Source organism: Hordeum vulgare, chromosome 3H (genome assembly GCF_904849725.1).
Source record: "Hordeum vulgare subsp. vulgare chromosome 3H, MorexV3_pseudomolecules_assembly, whole genome shotgun sequence".
Classification (NCBI taxonomy): Eukaryota; Viridiplantae; Streptophyta; class Magnoliopsida; order Poales; family Poaceae; genus Hordeum; species Hordeum vulgare.
Window position 1 is genome coordinate 424,910,833 of NC_058520.1, and position 17,543 is coordinate 424,928,375.

The 17,543-nt window shown below is 44.3% G+C and overlaps 1 protein-coding gene across 4 annotated transcripts; it reads right to left on the bottom strand.

Moving 5' to 3' along the window:
* Positions 1–7,940: 7,940 nt before the first annotated feature.
* Positions 7,941–16,548, bottom strand: LOC123444078 (katanin p60 ATPase-containing subunit A-like 2). Of its 4 annotated transcripts, none has more exons than XM_045120690.1 (12): positions 16,296–16,548; positions 16,027–16,191; positions 15,838–15,884; positions 11,956–12,021; positions 11,734–11,841; positions 10,815–10,881; positions 10,194–10,278; positions 9,728–9,888; positions 9,330–9,431; positions 8,760–8,982; positions 8,430–8,565; positions 7,941–8,040 (listed from the first exon to the last, which is right to left on the bottom strand). In XM_045120690.1, exons 1-11 carry the CDS (start codon positions 16,338–16,340, stop codon positions 8,432–8,434), a joined length of 1,203 nt encoding a protein of 400 aa, XP_044976625.1. In that variant the 5' UTR covers positions 16,341–16,548; the 3' UTR covers positions 7,941–8,040; positions 8,430–8,431. The 4 variants fall into 4 exon arrangements, with proteins under 4 accessions (XP_044976625.1, XP_044976623.1, XP_044976624.1 ...); XM_045120688.1 differs by lacking the exon at positions 7,941–8,040 and adding an exon at positions 8,171–8,348; XM_045120689.1 differs by lacking the exon at positions 7,941–8,040 and adding an exon at positions 8,171–8,365.
* Positions 16,549–17,543: the final 995 nt, after the last annotated feature.

Below are 17,543 nucleotides of genomic sequence, written 5' to 3' on the forward strand. Positions count from 1 at the left end.
GTTGAGAGCTCGAACCATTTGCATCATTGCATCATATTTCTTGGTTCTTGTTTGGTGTTTCTCTTTGTGAGCTTTAGAGCTTATGGTCATCTTCATGACAAGCTCGAGTTCATCGAAAATGGAGTCCATATGCATCTTCTATGATGTTTTCGATGTTGGAAGCTTTTGCCGATTCTACATTCATAGAGATCACACATCTCCATATCATTGGCATTTTCTTAACTGCATGTTCTTAAGATTTCCAACAAGCTTGAGTTTGCTCGATTCGGAGTTCGTATGCGAAAGTTTTCGCAGTTTCAGTATCCAGCGGTAGTACCGCTCTTGGTACCAGCAGTAGTACTGCTCCTGGAGAGGTAGTACCGCTCCTGGAGCGGTAGTAGTTTTTTAGTACCGCTACCGGGCGGTAGTACCGCTCCCTCAGACGTTCTGGCAGCGGTAGTACCGCTCCGGTCGGGCTGTGAGTGGGGGTAATGGTTGGATTTTTTCCCCCACTATATAAAGGAGGTCTTCTTCCTCATTGGTCTGAATCTATCCGTTGAGCTCGTGTTCTTCCCCCATTGTTGACATTCTTAGAGCTTGCTAACGCTCAATCCCTCCAATGATTCTTGCTAGTTCTTGAGGGAAAAGAGAGAGGAGATCTAGATCCACATATCCACCAATCACTTTCTCCTCTATGTGAGGGGAACCCCTTGGATCTTGATCTTGGAGTTCTTTGTGAGCTCCTTGTTCTTCCTCTCATATTTCTCCATAGCTTTTGTTGTTGTGGAGGGATTTGAGTGTGAGGGACTTGACCACTTCGTGTGTTCTCGCCATTGCATTAGTTGCATCGGTTTGAGTTATCCACGGTGATACGTGGAAGTGAGAAGTTGAGAAGCTTATTACCCTTGGGTACTTGGTACCCCTAGAAGCTTGGTGGTGCCTTGGAGCTCAATCATTGTGGTGTAAAGCTCCGGGCAAGTGTCGCAGTCTCCAATTAAGTTGTGGAGATTGCCCCGAGCATTTTTGGTCACCTCGAAGCCATATGCCATTGTGGTCAAGCTTCGTGATGTTGTTGGGAGCCTCCAAATAAGTTGTAGAGATTGCCCCAACCTTGTTTGTATGGGTTCAGTGACCACCCTCAAGGGTCCCTTAGTGGAATCACGACATCTTGCATTGTGCGAGGGCGTGAGGAGATTATGGTGGCCTTAGTGGCATCTTGGGGAGCATTGTGCCTCCACACCGCTCCAATCAGAGATTAGCATCCGCAAGGGTGTGAACTTCGGGATACATCTCGTCTCCGCGTGCCTCGGTTATCCCTTACCCGAACCCTTTACATATGCACTTTACTTTGCGATAGCCATATTGTTTCTTGTCATATATCTTGCAATCACTTAGTTGTTTATCTTGCTTAGCATAAGTTGTTGGTGCACATAGGTGATCCTAGTTGTTTTCGATTTTGTGCTTGACAAATTAAACGTTAGTTTTATTCTGCATTTTTTCAAGCCTAAACCGTAATTATTTTTTGAAGTGCCTATTCACCCCCCCCCCTCTAGGCGACATACACGTCCTTTCATCTCCGAAGGTGTCTGTTAGGTTGGCGTGAATCGAGACTCGGATTTGTCACTCCCTATGACGGACAGGTATCTCTAGGGCCCACTCCGTAATACAACATCACAATGAGCTTGCAAGCAATGTGACTAAGGAGTTAGTCACGGGATCTTGTATTACGGAACTAGTAAAGATACTTGGCGGTCACGAGATTGAACTAGGTATGGAGATACCGTCGATCGAATCTCGGGCAGGTAACATACCGATGGACAAAGGGAACAATATGCGGGATTGATTGAATCCTAGACATCGTGGTTCGACCGATAAAGATCTTCGTAGAATATGTAGGAGCCAATATGGGCATTCAGGTCCCGCTATTGGTTATTGACCAAAGAGTGTCTTAGGTCATGTCTACATAGTTCTTGAACCCGCAGGGTCTGCACACTTAAGGTTCGGTGACGTTTCGGTATAGTTGAGTTACATATTTTGGTGACTGAAGGTTGTTCAGAGTCCCATATGAGATCCCGGACGTCACGAGGAGCTCCAGAATGGTATGGAGGTAAAGATTGATATATGGGAAGTTTCGTGTTGGTCATCCGAAAAAGTTCAGGCGTCACCGGTAGCGTACCGGGGGTGCCGGAAGGGTTCCGGGGGTCCACCGGAAGGGGCCACCAGCCCCGAAGGGGCCACATGGGCTGTGAGGGATGCACACTAGCCCCTGGTGAACTGAGCACACCTCCCCACCTAAGTCCCAAGCGGCTGGGCTGGTGGAGGGCCAACCCTAGAGGGGGTGCCACCCTAACTTGGGTGGCAAGCCACCCCTAGGGTCGCCGCCCCTCCCTCTCTTGGTCGTCGGCCCCCTAGTGGAAAACCCTAGGGCGCAGCCCTCCTCTTCCTTCCCCCCATATATATAGATGGGGAGAGAGTTATGCAACACACCTATGCCACGACGCAGCCCTGTCTCTTCCATAGAACAGTTTTCTCCTCTAGATCGGTTTCAGTATTGCTTAGCGAAGCCCTGCCGGAACAGCTCCACCACCGCCACCTCCATGCCGTCGTGCTGACGAAGAACTCATCTACCTCTCCACCCTCACTTGCTGGATCAAGGAGGTGGAGATCGTCATCGAGTTGTACGTGTGTTGAACGCGGAGGTGTCGACCATTTGGCACTAGATCGGGATGGATCGTGATGCGATCGTGGGAGGGATCGCGGTGAGATCGCGGGATGGATTGTGATTGGGTCGAGAAGACGTTCGCCTACATCAATCACGTTATATATGCTTCCGCTTAGCGATCTACAAGGGTATGTAGATGCACTCCCCCCTCTCTTGTAGATGTTGATCTCCATAGATTGATCTTGGTGAGCGTAGGATTTTTTTTGGTTTCCCATGCAACATTCCCCAACACTCAAGACTTTCTCAAATCATGAATTGCTTTGGTTGAGAGGAGGAGAGAGAGGGACGATCTACATTTTGATTTGAACAACACTCAAGAATCCTCACAAACGCTCTTGGATCTGAGATTTGGTGAGGAGGGGAGAGATTGAGAGAGAAATGTGTTCTTGGAATCTTTCTAGTGTGTTAGACAACCCCCACCCAAGCTGGGAAGGGGGTATATATAGTAGTGGTGTAAAATGGCCATTGGAATTCACTTATTGTGCGCGCTTGCCAGACGTCCGACATGCTCCAGTCGTCCAAACCGAAAGGAAGGGTCGGACGTCCGACATAGGTCGCACGACCAGCCACTAGAGAGAGAAGATCATCGCATCACGGGAAGGTTTCAGCACAGTGTACAGACAACCGAAAGGCATCGACCGCCAGCACACGGTCGTCCGGAAGGACCGGACATCTGACAATTTGTTTCTGTTGGGATGGCGTCGGATTTCCGACCACACATGGATGTCCGAAGGTCGGTCGACCGGACAAACTAGAAATCCGACGATTCAATGCTCGTGAGGTAGCTCCGGACCTCCGGGGGCGTCGGACGACCGAGAGCTGTGAAGCGTCGGGCGTACGAAGACCGTTGGACGTTCGAGCCATGAGAGGCCAAAACAATCTAGTCAACACAAGAACTCAACCATGGGGTGTTTCTTGGATTTTTTAGCAAGTCTATCGTGGGAACAAGTGATGCCATCTTAATAGTGTGGGATCCCTATACTCAAGAGTAAACTAAAAGAGATATAGCTTTTTTATCTTGCTCTCCGTACTTGAGTATCATGAAAAAAGCCAGTTATGATCCACACAAATAATCTCAAGGGAACTAAACCTGAAATGCACTTGATAGAGGTGATTAGTTCCTTATTTGTATGTTGTCAATAACATCAAAATATGATTAAGGGTATGATTGCACTTTTAGCGCCGCAAGAGCAAGCAGAGGCATTGAATGAAGTGTTATTGCTTGCTCTACACTGACTACTTCGCGGATGCTACACCGCACGGTGAGAAAGTATTTCGGCCTCATTATCGGATGAGCCGAAAGCTCTTCCTCGGGATTGTGAATGCCATCCGGGAGTTCGACAGATATTTCATTTGCAAGAAGGATTGCACCGGCATAGTTGGATTCTCCTCACTCCATAATTGCATGACAGCTATGAGGATGCTTGCATATGGAGCTCCGGGTGATATACACGAAGACTATGGACGCATGGCCGAGTCCACCGTCATTGATTTCTATTGATTTATGTGATGAACTATGTGATAAAAATTAGTTTTTATTAAATTTCTGCCAAAGTGTGTAGAATTTGGGCCGATTTTGCGTCGTATTTGGGCCGAACTCGGGCTGGGAACCCGACCCCCCCCCCCCCCCCCGCCACCCACACACCGAATATATCACTGGTTGGCCCCCATGCAATGCTATTTCAAGCCCTTGGGGTCCGAAAGGCTGGAGATGCTCTTATACCCCTCGCTGCTACTATCATTTTAGTACGTAGTAGCGTGGGGTCTATCCCCATGCTACTACTAATTAGTAGTACCGCGACCATATACTCATCGCTTCTACTAAGCATCTATTTATAAGGTATTCTCTAGTAGTGTGAGGTTTGGACCCTACTCGGGATAGCATTGCCCGCCTAAGGGCATCTTCAACGTCGACTCTCAAACCGCCCATAAACTTCCGGACCACGAAATCCATCCAACTCAGGCCTGTATCGTCCCGCCGAGCGGTCCGGGCATACTTTTTCCTACAAATCAGAGACAGATAGGGGAGGGGGCTTTGCGGGCGTCCTGACAGCACCCATGCCTGCGTCTGCCAAAAACCCTACTCCCTCGCCCGCGCATGTTCCATCCTACCGCCAGGTGCCCGCATTCCTGCCGTTGTCGAGCGTTCACGCCACATCGATGTTGGTCTAGAGCAGACGCGACCTCTCACTAGCTCTGTCATTGAAGTGGCGCGCCGACCGAGGGCGCTGCCCGTGACACATCCCCGATGTCCACACCCGTTCAATGTTGGATAGATGTTTACTGAACGGGACAAGACTGATATCTACCACACCCGTTCAATGCCCCGTTCGTCCATATGCCGCCATTAAGCAGGTTCGCCGATGAAGGAACCAACTCCGATGACACGCATTGATGCACCTGTACGCTTGGCTTCACGAGAATCCGCTATTTAAACCCCGACCACACCCGACTAACTCCACCACAACACAAGCCGCTCGCTCCACATCTTCCTCCATTGCGCTACACCACATTTGTCATGACTGTAGGCGGCAACGCTTTGTGGGAGACCCGTCGACTAAGATGAAGCACGAGATGGCTGCCCTTGCAGCCACCTAGCAAATCCGTCGTGCCAGGCAAATCAAGGATGGCATGTGGGCCAGCTCGCCCGAGATCTTCGACGACGAGGACGACTCCTACTCAGATGACACCACACCGGAGCCCGTGCTTGTGCATGTCGACTTCACCATGGAGCACGCGCAGACGCACTTCAACACCGTCATGGCAGAGGAGCACCCTCTGCCAGCGCCTATGTGAGTGTTTTAATAGGCACATGAGGAACAACAGTACAACCTATTCCTCCTCTAGCAGCACTGGCTCGCGGAGGGCCAAATCGATGGCGAACGCGCGAGCGAGGAGGCCGTGGAGGCCATGGCCGCGGCGAACCCCAACTTCGTCGTGGAGCAGCATACCATCTACGAGGCACTTCATGCTCAAATCGCTGCTCGTTAGGAAGCGACACTAAAGAGGCACATCTACAGACGAGAACAATGCCAGTTGTGCCTCCTACGCCCTGCGGACGACCTATCGGGCGGGCCAGTTCGACGACGACAACGCCGACACCACCATCTCCATCGTAGAACTCACGCCTGCCAACAACGGACAAGGCATGGACTCCTCCGGAGATGAGTAGGACATGAGAGGCGGCAGAGCCCGGTGTCCCATGTGGGCCAGTCTATCTCTCATGTTCTACTCTTCCTCGTCGAAGATCATAGCTTCACTTCATCCATCTTGTCACCAATGCTCATGGAGATGGCAGGTGGAGGACAACAAGGACTTGGACCTCGATGTAGGGTAGGTTTAGGGTCGGGACAAGTTTTTTTGTTCTAAATGTTCGGAATGTGATGAAAATCCGGCACGTTTGTATGAATGTCGTCCAATTTATATGAAACCCGACGTGTTTGTACAAAAATTTCTTCCAGTTCATTGAAAATGAAACCAACGTGTTTGTACGAATTTCTTCTGGTTCATTGAAAAAGCGTTTGAATTGTATATGGACAATGTTGGACTTTAACATCATTGTCCGCTGACTAGCCCCTGTTAGCGGATAAATACCTAAGGGAATTTGCGGGCCGCCAGCTAGAGATGCCCAGTTGCCCACAGGTTGGTTTTCTCCTGTTACTTTGACATTTTTGGAAAAGAAAAACATGAAGAGACGATAGGTCTCGGCACCCTCGTGCGTTGCACTTGCACATCCGAGAATACTAGTGAAACTAGTAAACTTTTTTTCTTTTTGCGGGTCTAATCTCTCCCTATAATAATAAAGTAAATACGATTTCTGATCGTCCGTCTTTAAAATTATCCCTAAAGATTGCATAAATTACCCACCATGCCACCGGTAAGTAATAGAAAACGTTTCATAAAGGAAAAAATCTTGGACTGGGCCGGCCCATATAAAAACGTCATATATTACGCTCTGCACGCTGGGAGAATATCCAACACACCGTATGGACCGGCCCATGCACAGGCGTCTGCTTTTAGTTCCATTTATTTATTTATTTTCAGTTCCGTTTTATTTTTTAATTTTAAATAATTTAGAACTTCAAATAATCTTTAAAATTTTAATAAACTGAAAATTATAAATCAACACATTTCAAAAATTAAAATGTTTGTGACTTCAAAAACTGCTCGGAGTTTTGTAAAAAATGCTCGCATATACAATAAAATGTTTGCAATTTTAGAAAAATATTTGTACAATAAGAAAAGTCCATGATCTCAAATACAATTCCATGTACTAAAAAATATTAAAGTCATTTAACAAAATGCTTTCTAATTCAAAATATGTTAATGCATTTAAAAATGTCCTAATATTTTAAAAATAGCTAATGCCTGTTTGATAGTTTCTTTTTTTATTTAAAATTTTCCGTTCCATTTTTGTTTACTTATAATTTAAATAATTTAGAATTACAAAAACTTTTGCATACTAAAAAATAGGAATTTTGAATTAAAATGCTGACGAATTTTTATTTGGAATTAAAAATAGGATTCAAAAAAGCGCCGGATTTCTATATATATTTTTTTGCAAATTCCAAAACGATGTCCATGAATTTAATAAATATATTACTGATTTATAAAAATGTTTGTTTATTCAGAAAACTTCATGCGTTTCAAAAAATGTTTGTGAATTTAAAATAAAATCCTCCAACATCAAAAATTATGTTCGTCTTTTCTTGAGTTGGTCGCCAATTCAAAAGAAAATATTTAAACCCGTTCGAAATATGAAAAATATTCATGATTTTTAGTAAATGTTTGTAAATTGTAAAAAATGTTCTTGATTTTAAAATTGTTCTCATATTTGTAAAATTGTTCACGAAATATCTAATGTATGTAGTTAAACATTAATACTTCTAAGTCTATGTGACAATATACCTGTGTGAATTTTGAAGAATTAACTGTTGGATGCATCGGATTATTATTGTATGTTTTCTAAAAAAAATCTTGAAATTCAGAAAAAATCTTTGAGTTACCAAGATTTTTGAAAATGTAAAGATTGCTTCAACTTATGAATTAAAAGAAGAAACATTTTCTTGTATTTGTATACAAATTTTTTAAATCAAGCGATGATATGTGAACATAATGTGTTCATCATCATTGGAGATTATGTTTTCTTTTCTTCCGTAACAACGCACGGGCTATTTTGCTATAGTAAGCTAATGTAAGTTGTCACATATGTGCAACTACAAGTGTCAGAAATGACAGAGGAAGTATTTCCTAACCTGCAACTCCTCTTCTGACGCCACCACCTTGCCGTAAAGCATGAATTTATTTCCTTGATCATTTTTTTTTGAGAGAACCACATGCTTCATTAATCGAAAAACAAGTTACAATAAGCAACACTCGTGGAAACTAAAAGACAAACCGGGATAAAATAATTATCCTGAATTTGCAGATAAAAACCTATCATTAAGACACTAGTAAACCAAGAGTCGCTAAAGCTTGAATACCCAAAGGGCTTATTGCTTGAGATATAAATGGTACGGTAATATACATGATGATGGAACAAATATTGTGCGTGAGCAATGCGTACGAGCTGGAAATACATAAATGATAATTATGCTTTCTGCCGACGAACACTACAGGGTGCAAACGAGGTCATATCAACATGCTCCTGCAAAAAAAGACGTTCTAGACATGCTTTAGAGATATATGCTTTAGAGATATCTAAGGCGGTACTGATTTTGCTGCCCACCTTTAGCTGAGGACATGGCTGCCATAATCTTGATTGAACTTCTCATATCTATGTGCATGGAGATGAGCAGACGGCCGTGTATTCCTCAGAGCAAGTTCGATATCCTCTGTCGCTATTGGGCCAACTTCAGGCAACTCTGCAACATTTTAAACCCCCAAAAGGCGGTAAATATCACTTTGCTTTTTCAATGGAGTGGTAGGATCAACTTCATTTCATGAACTTGCTGACAGATGTATGTTGTTATGTTAAGGGTAGCCCATGTGTTCTCGTGCACACACAGTAGAGTTGTAGAAAAGGTAGACAATCACTTGTGAAGGATAGAGCACATACCATCCTCTGGGATTTCTTCTTGTCTGCCTTCTAGAACTGCCATTAACCGTCTAAGTGGTTGCATTGCTGCCTCCTTACAAACAAGGCGTATATCAGAGCCGGAATATCCTTCGGTGTTCTCCACAAGAGCATCATATGGAATCTCCATTGTGTCTCGAGTCAATGGAAGGAACTCTTCAAACATAGCATGCCTAGCTTCCGCCTCTGGTAAGGGCACAAGAATCTGATTGGACAAGTTAAGCGAAAAATATTTTTCTTCGGGGAGAGAAATCAAGTGGCCCCACAGACAAATACTGGCATTCCAATAAGATCGAACAACCATTTCCAGATAATATACAGGTTGAATTGCCTAGTGTTTTATTTTAGAAAGGTACCACCTCTCAGTGAGAAGCATGGGGATTTTATGGCATATGTAAAGCATATACTTCCTTAAAAAGTTCATTTAAAGATAAAATTCATTGTTGCCAACTGGAACTGGTGGCATCCATAACAGCAGAAACTTGGCTCTCCGAACTTATATGCACACTTGCACTCAGAATTACTCCTACTATATTGTTCAGAAAAGGATACACGTTTTTCCAATCGGCGTAACATTGCTGCGTCTAGTTCCCATGGTAAATTTGTGGCCGCAAGAACAAAAACAAGCTCATCTGTTTTAGTCAACCCATCCATCTGCAGCGAAATGTTATGAAACGACCAAAAATGCTGAGTCAAAACAGCCGACCATTGAAATTCATCTCGAAATTAAGCAAATGAAAGATTATTCAACATGCCAATATTACGAAATTTCCATGTTCTGACTGCCTTTCAACAGTCTCATGTATACAATCTACAAGAGTCTAAGGGCTTATTCTCCACTTAATTTCCCTCCATAAAGCGATGTTCACTCTTTTTGTGATTAGGAAACTAATATTTAGTGAGCATTGTTTCATCATAATTCATGCTTCTCGAGTCTCCAGGAAGAATACCTGTATTAATAGTTCAGTCTTCAACCGCCGACTGGCTTCATGTTCACTACGAGCTTCACCGCGTTGGCTAATAATAGCATCAATCTCATCAAGGAAAATGGTAGATGGTGCATGATGCCTTGCAAGCTCAAATAAGACTTTTACTAGTTTCTCCGAGTCACCTGTAGCATACTAACGATTAGACTTGAGCAAAACTTGATAGAACTTCGTTAGAAATGGAGCTACCAATAAGACACACTTCCATCAGGTGGACCTCTGTAATTATAATAGGCTAGTAGACAGAAGTATTCAATTGCAAATATCTCTTCTTCCATGAACTCACAAAAATCAGTTCATACCACATATAGTAAATGGTCACGCTTAAATGGTATGGCAGTACAGCATGACCAGACCCCAGTGAAAAAATGATAACAACAATAACAGAAAAGCAATGCAACAGTACGTTACAAGAGGGGGAAACACATACCACGCCATTTGCTGACAATTGATGAGGCTGAAATGTTGAAAAAGGTTGTTTTGCACTCGGTAGCCACAGCTTTTGCCAGCATTGTCTGAAATTAAGCACATGACAGTTATAACATGACTCTTGCACTTGATGATGATCGGCAATTTTAATTTGTGTATAGCGCGGCAGTTAATATATGGAATTTTCAAAATAAGACAGCTGAAATGAAAAGATACAGCAGACAGAAGCTGGTATAGAAACAATTGTGAATAATTAGTGGCATCTTTCTTTATCTTAACATTCATTCACATAATAGCAATGCTGAGACGACAGCAGACAAGATAAACCTCAACTACTGTGGGTATTTAGTTTAGGTGCAAAATAGATCAACTCTATAATAACTTTGCTGAGGAAATAATTGAATAAATACCAATGTGGCATATAAAATGTCAATTGACGGTATTTTTTATGCAAAACAAAGCTTTTAATCATATTATGTAAGATATTTAGAGAAATTATTCCACAACTTACCCCCACGAGGAAGTGCTAACAATATTGTTAACACGGGGGTATAGCTTCATGAGAAAAAACAGGAAAATTTCTAAAAGAAAATACGCCCTAAGGTTTTCATTAAGTGCAAACCTTTCCAGTTCCTGGTGGACCAAATAGCAATATACCTTTCCAGGGTGATAACAGACCTGTGAAGTACCTAAAATCTGACTCTTATTAGGAAACAAAAGAGAAAGTATTTTACAGAACCATTAGCAAAACATTGCCTAACTGATACAAATTCAGCATCTACCATAATTTAAAACTGCTAAGTTTCTTAACCATTTGGGTACGAAAAAAGGCAGTGTCCTTTAGACTGACAAATGAATTATTTTCCGAAGCAACCAGGTACTCAGATGACAATCACTTCAACAAAGATGAACAAAGGTTCTAAAATAGCACCCTTGTTGTTATTTTTCAGTTATCTCGATTGGCTATAAAGAGATTGGCCTTCAAGCACGTTGGGGTTTCCAGTAGGTATTTGGAAGACTTAACGTAAACACTATTTGAAATGACATCATGAAAATTTCAATATTAAGTTAAACTGAAATGACCTTTTAAATCCATATAATGACACTATTTGAAATGACATCATGAACATGTCAACATTAAGTTAAACTGAATTGATCTTTTAAATCCATATAATGACACTATTTGAAATGACATCATGAACATGTCAACATTAAGTTAAACTGAATTGATCTTTTAAATCCATATAATGACACTATTTGAAATGACATCATGAACATGTCAACATTAAGTTAAACTGAATTGATCTTTTAAATCCATATAATGGACATGCCAACATGTCAATTTTGTATCATAAATTTGATTCAACAAGCTTTCTGAGCCATGCATCTCATAGGTTACATGCTATATACAACTGTCTAGCACATGTTAAGCGACAAAGCACTCTTTGGTACTGCAAAGCATGCCAAGAATCAAGATTATGTTTTATGGAAAAAGAAGTGTCCAACTTGTGTGTATCATTTCAGGGAGGAAACAAACCCACTTGGGATATTTTATAGGCATGACAACTGCCTCCTTAAGAAGTCGCTTCGCAGTTTCCAAACCTTTAATACTTTCCCATTTGACGTCTGGACTCCCACGAATGATATCCCTGTAGAAATTAGTACATTTCACCAAGAAGTTATGGTATAAATGTCTGAAATACATGATAGTGCCAAGATGGTACAAATATAAGTTATAGCTAAATGTTTGGTTAGACTGTCACCTCAACAATGTCTCAGCTAAGTTGCGTGTTTCTGCAGATTCAAAAGAAGGAAGTAGGGATTTCTGCCTGCGAAATTCGCACATCTGGTTATCACAGTTCACTAGATATATTTTGCATGACAAATGAAAGAGAGGCATGCACTCTAGCTTTTTTATTCATGGACCAAACAGTACAGCAATACTTTAAAATTAACAGTTGAGTCTGGAAATTAACAGCTAGAAACTTCTATTTGCAGGTCGCTAACTTCCACTGAGCTTCAGCCATTTCAGTATAATTCTTATCCGCTAACAGCATAACTAGAAAAATAAATTTTCTTATCCACCATTTCAGGAGTTGTTTTGCAAGTTAGTAAATTTGAGTCACCAAATTTATATTACACAATAGGTATAAATCTGCAGTGTACAAAAATCCAGAATTGTAATGCTGTTTAGTAGCAAGCAATAATTATTTACGACATAAGACACACAAATAATAATCTAACACTACTTAGAGCATCTCCAACAGGCGCCCAAAAAAGGCCTCACGCGCTAAAAACCAATGTTTTTGTGTGCCGGAGACAAAAAACAACGCTCCAGCAGACGCTGTAAAATAGAGCGCGCACAAAAAACCTTCACTTCGGCGCTGCAAATCTTGGGCCCGCTGGCTCCCGGGCTGCAAATCTAGGGCACCGGATTGTGCACGCTAGCTGCTGCAGGTGGGGCCGTCGGATTGGGCGCCGTGTTTTTGCTCCAATAGACGCGCGGTAGCGCGGCGCACTAATTTTTTTTTTGCAGCGCCGAAATAGCGTTTTTGTGCGTGGGAGCGACGAAGAGGTTTTCTAGATGCATAAAAACACGGCACCCAATCCGGCGGCCCCACCTGCAGCAGCCAGCACGCACAATCTGACGCCCTAGATTTGCAGCCTGGGAGCCAGCGCGCCCAAGATTTGCAGCGCTGAAGCCAAGGTTTTTTGTGCACACTCTATTTTACAGCGTCTGCAGGAGCGCTGTTTTTTGTCTCGGGCGCACAAAAACGTAGGTTTTTAACGCGTGAGGCCTTAGAGCATCTCCAACAGAGGCGCTAAATAAGCTGCACGCCTGAAAAGACGGAATTTTAGCGGGCGGCCGAATCGACAACTCCAGCAGACACGCAAAAATCACGCGCATGCTAAAAACCACTCCGCGCGCCGAACAGAACGGCATCGCGTGCTGCTTTTTTTGGGCGTCCGCTACCGCGCGCGCGCGAAGCAAGCAACCGCCGCTGAACTCTCCGCCCGCGCCCGCTTTCTCCCCGCCGGCGGCGACCTCCAGCCATGGACGGGCGCTCCGACATTCCCCTACCCCCCTCATACACGCGCGACCTCTCCGCCACCGCCGCAAACCCTAGCGCGGGCTTGACCTCCGCCGCCGCCGCAGGTGCCGCTGCGGCTCCGAACAGCGGCCTCGCGCGCAGGCTCTTCATGCCGCCCTGGACGAGCGCGTAGGGTGGCATCACGCCGTCGGTGGCCGCGCCATGGAGCTCCGCCTCCAAATGAACCATGGCGGCCACCGCGGCCGCGACGGCGACGGCGTCGCAAAAGAAGAGGAAAGCGGTGAAGAAGAAGAAAGCAGGAGTGAGGCCGACCACGCCTCCGCCACCCGAAGCGCCAGAAACCTCCCTATTTGTTGTAGCCGATGCACACATAGTGCTCGATGAAATGCTCACAAGGTATAATTTTGTTTTGTTTTGTTGTTGTTGACAAATGTGCACATATGTAGATTGATTTAGTTTTCTTTGTCATATTACTTTGTAGTTTTAATGGTGACGCATATATGTCGACTATGGGTGTTGGCTCCAACAATTGGTCTCAAACCAATGAAGTTGATGAAGACGAATATGAAGTGGATGATGAAGGTGAGGGTTTGATCGGTGCACCGAAAGGAAGGGCTTCCAACTACACCGTCGACAAAGACAAATTGCTTTGCAACACATGGTTGAATGTGTCTATGGATCCCACCGTTGGAACGGATCAAACTAGAGATACATATTGGCTTCGGATGAAGGAGTTCGTTGACACATACAACAAGAGTGGAATTGAGCACACCGAAAGATCTCTTCGGTCCCGGTGGTCGATGATCAACAAAGATTGTCAAAAGTGGGCGGCGGCAATGACGGCGGTTGACAAGATAAACCCAAGTTGCACTAATGATAAAGATAGAGTGAGTGCCATTTCCAATGCCTCCCATGCATCTTGTGTTCACGCTTCATCTTTTGTGTCTAGTGATAACTTGTTCTTTTGTTTGTAGCTCAACATTGCACAAAACTTGTTTTGAGGAGAAGAGAAGAAGACCAAGAAAGGCAAGGTGAAGAAAGGGAGAGCATTTGTGTTGCCCCATTGCTACGAGGTGCTGAAGGATCAAGAGAAATGGAAAAACCGTGAAGGCAAGAACAATGCAACTATTGATTTGGATGAGGATGACAATGAGGCATCAAGTGATGGCGGCAAGAGGAGCCCTACACCAAACTCGGTTGCCTACTCGAAGCCAAAAAGACCATAAGGAGAGAAACTAGCAAAAGATAAGAAGAAGAAGGGAGGAGATGAAGAGATAAAGAGTGCTATGGAGGCTATTGTGAAGGCAAAAAAGGAAGCAAACGAGGAGAGGGGGTGGCAAGGAGCCAAGAGTCGGCAGCCGAGGAGAGTAGGGTGGCGGCCAAGGAGCCAAGAGTCGGCAGCCGAGGAGAGTAGGGTGGCGGCCAAGGAGAGGAAAGTGGCATTGAAGGAGAAAAAACTGGCCATGGAGGAGCAAGCAAGATTATTGGAATGGGAGAAGTACTTGTTCTTCATGGACACATCCAACTTCGATGAGAGGCAAAAGGAGTATATCAACCTTTGTCGTGATCAAATCTTGATGCAAAAAAGAATGATGTGCATGGGAGGCATGAGAGGCATGGGAGCACCCGTGGAAGGCATGGGAGGCATGGGAGCACACATGGGAGGCATGGGAACACCCACGGGAGCTTTCATGGAAGGCATGGGAGGCTTTGGAGCTACCATGGGTGGCATCGGAGGCATGGGAGCTTTCATGGGTGCTCCCATGAGAGACATGAGTTTTGCGTCTCTCATGGGAGGCATGGGAGCACCTACGGGAGGCATGGGTGGCATGGGAGCTTCCGATGTGCCTCACATGCCTTCTCATGATGCCTTTGTTGATAGTGCAAACACCGTCCGACTTTCCAATGAAGGAGAGGACAAACAAGAGGATGAAGAATCGGAAGAAGAAACGGACAAATCGGAGGAGGAGGAAGATGAGGAATGATTGTTCATGTTTAATTCATTTGTGTGAACTTGTTTGTCATGAACTTGCTTGTGGTCATCTTGTTTGTGCGAACTTTGCATATTTTGGATGTTTGAGATCATCTTGTATATGTTGTTTCTGCACCGGTTGGGCGCGCGCTCGATTTTACAACGCCTGCTGAAGCGGCACGCTGGCGCTCTAAAAATTTGCAGCGCCTGCTGAAGCAACTGCCTACTCGGGCGCAAAAACGGCCGTTGCGCGTGCTGTAAAAAGGAATTTGCGCGCCGCGCCTCCACGCGTCTGTTGAAGATGCTCTTAGCATGCCTGGACTTGAGCAAGACACAGCTAGGCAGTTGGATGTGGAAGCCGCTCCTATATTTGGTCAACTCAACTGAAGTGCGTGATTTGACTCCTATATCAGCTAAGATCGAATCAGAAGTGAAGCGGGTGATAAAGCTTCGTACAGACTCGATCAAATTGTACCAAAATAGGAGAGTTTACTTATGTTAGAACATCCAAAAATTAGCTTATCTCTGCACTTTACAAATTGGCTAAATTAAGATTAAAACAAACAATGTTGGCAGGTAAACTAATTGCACTTTGGTGAAGTATAAGCAAGGAGTCTTACGGTGGCCCGGCATCCATTGCCCCATTGCGCAACTCAACATTTCTATCCTGCAACCGAGAATCAGTAGATAAACCGTATAAGTTTCGGCAGCGAGCTGTAAAGTGTAAGCTATTTGTCCACCGGACCGTCACCAAGGTGGGAGTAGTAAGTAACATGGAAGCATTCTGCGACAAGACAGAATTCAATTACCATCCGCTCGTAGTGCTCGAAGACGGAGAGGTCGGCGCCGCCGTTGGCGTGGGCGGCATCGGCGGCGCCCGATCCGGGCGGCGCGTCGTCGTTGCTGTCGCCGTCGCCGTCGCCCTTGGGCTGGCGGCAGATGCCGAGGCCCGCGTCGTAGTAGCGCTCGAAGTCCTGGGCCGAGGCCACGCCATAGCGAATTGGGAACAAGGAGATCTCAGCACGGGGAGGAGAGCGAGAGAGGAAGGGGGTGAGAACAGCACAGGGCGGTGAGTCACCTGGAAGGACCAGCGGGTGACGGAGGGCTCGTCGCCGGCAGCCATGGCGTATGCGGCCGGTCCCCACGCAGCACGCAGGGACGCGACAGCTCCCGAAGTAGCTGAGGCGAGACGGAGGCGATGGCGTTGGTGTTGTGTTGTGAATAAACAAACAAGAGCACGGAGCACGGGAGCGGGCAGGCAAGCGAATCTGCGCTCTTGTTTTTTCACCAAACCGTCGGAGTCCGACGGGGAGGAGAGGAGTGAGCGAAAATTGCAAATGGTGCAAGGTCATTAAATGGTGCCCGTTTTCAAAAAATACTCCCTCCGTTCTTAAATATAAGATCTTTTATAGAAACATGTATCAATATTCATAATGCCAAATTAATATTGTTAGATTCATTACAAAAGATAGTTTCATGATATGTATATTTAGTATTGTAGATGTTGATATTTTTCAATATATATTTGGTCAAACTTTGTAAAGTTTGACTTGACCCAAGTCTAATATGCGGAGTAAAAATGACTGGAGGAAGTATATACGAATGTAGGTAGTCATATTTTAGGATGTAGATTCATTAATTTTGCTCCGTATCTAGTCCATAATGAAATATCTAAAAGGTCTTATATTTAAAAACGGAGGTAGTATATTTTTACAATGTAAAAAACTTCAAACTTTTGTAGACACACATAAATACGTATGTTATGTATCTGTAATATTTTAAATCATTTTACTTTCACACCTGGCATACAAAAAATGATAAATATGTATTTATAAATGGGCTTTTTATTATTATTGGGCCAAAAAATGTTATTTTTTACAGCTTACAAATTACATTTTTTTCAAAATGAAATTTCACTCATACATAAAAGTTTCCACATAATAATTTTTAATTTTTAAAAACTTTTAAATATGTTTTCTGATTTTTTTTCAAAAAAATGCACCAAGGTATCCGAGCACACAAACTTCGTTCTGAGGAGTGAGGGCTTTTTCATCAAACAGTTGGAGTGACATTGGGCGTTAAGCGCCAGGGTTCCACGTCATCTATAACCACAAGTAGCAACATCCGGCCCTCAAATGTTAACACACATGTGATACTAAGAGCAACTCCAACCGGTCGACCCAAACGGACCATGATTTCATCTGCTTTTTGTCCATTTGGATCGTCCGCCCGGTCTATGATTTGGGTCGGCAACGCGTCCAACGCATCGACCCATTGTCCGCGTGGCCGCCTAGCCGCCGGTTTTCAACAAATACAAACATTTTGC

Bases quoted from the DNA above. Each gene is read 5' to 3' on its own strand.
- LOC123444078 (XM_045120690.1), bottom strand. From the start codon at position 16,340: ATGGCTGCCGGCGACGAGCCCTCCGTCACCCGCTGGTCCTTCCAG. The intron at 12,022-15,837 runs GTAAGACTCCTT...CGAATTTCGCAG, and splicing joins GCAATGGATGCCGGGCCACC to GCAGAAATCCCTACTTCCTT. The intron at 8,983-9,329 runs GTATCCTTTTCT...TTGTCCAATCAG, and splicing joins TACGCCGATTGGAAAAACGT to ATTCTTGTGCCCTTACCAGA.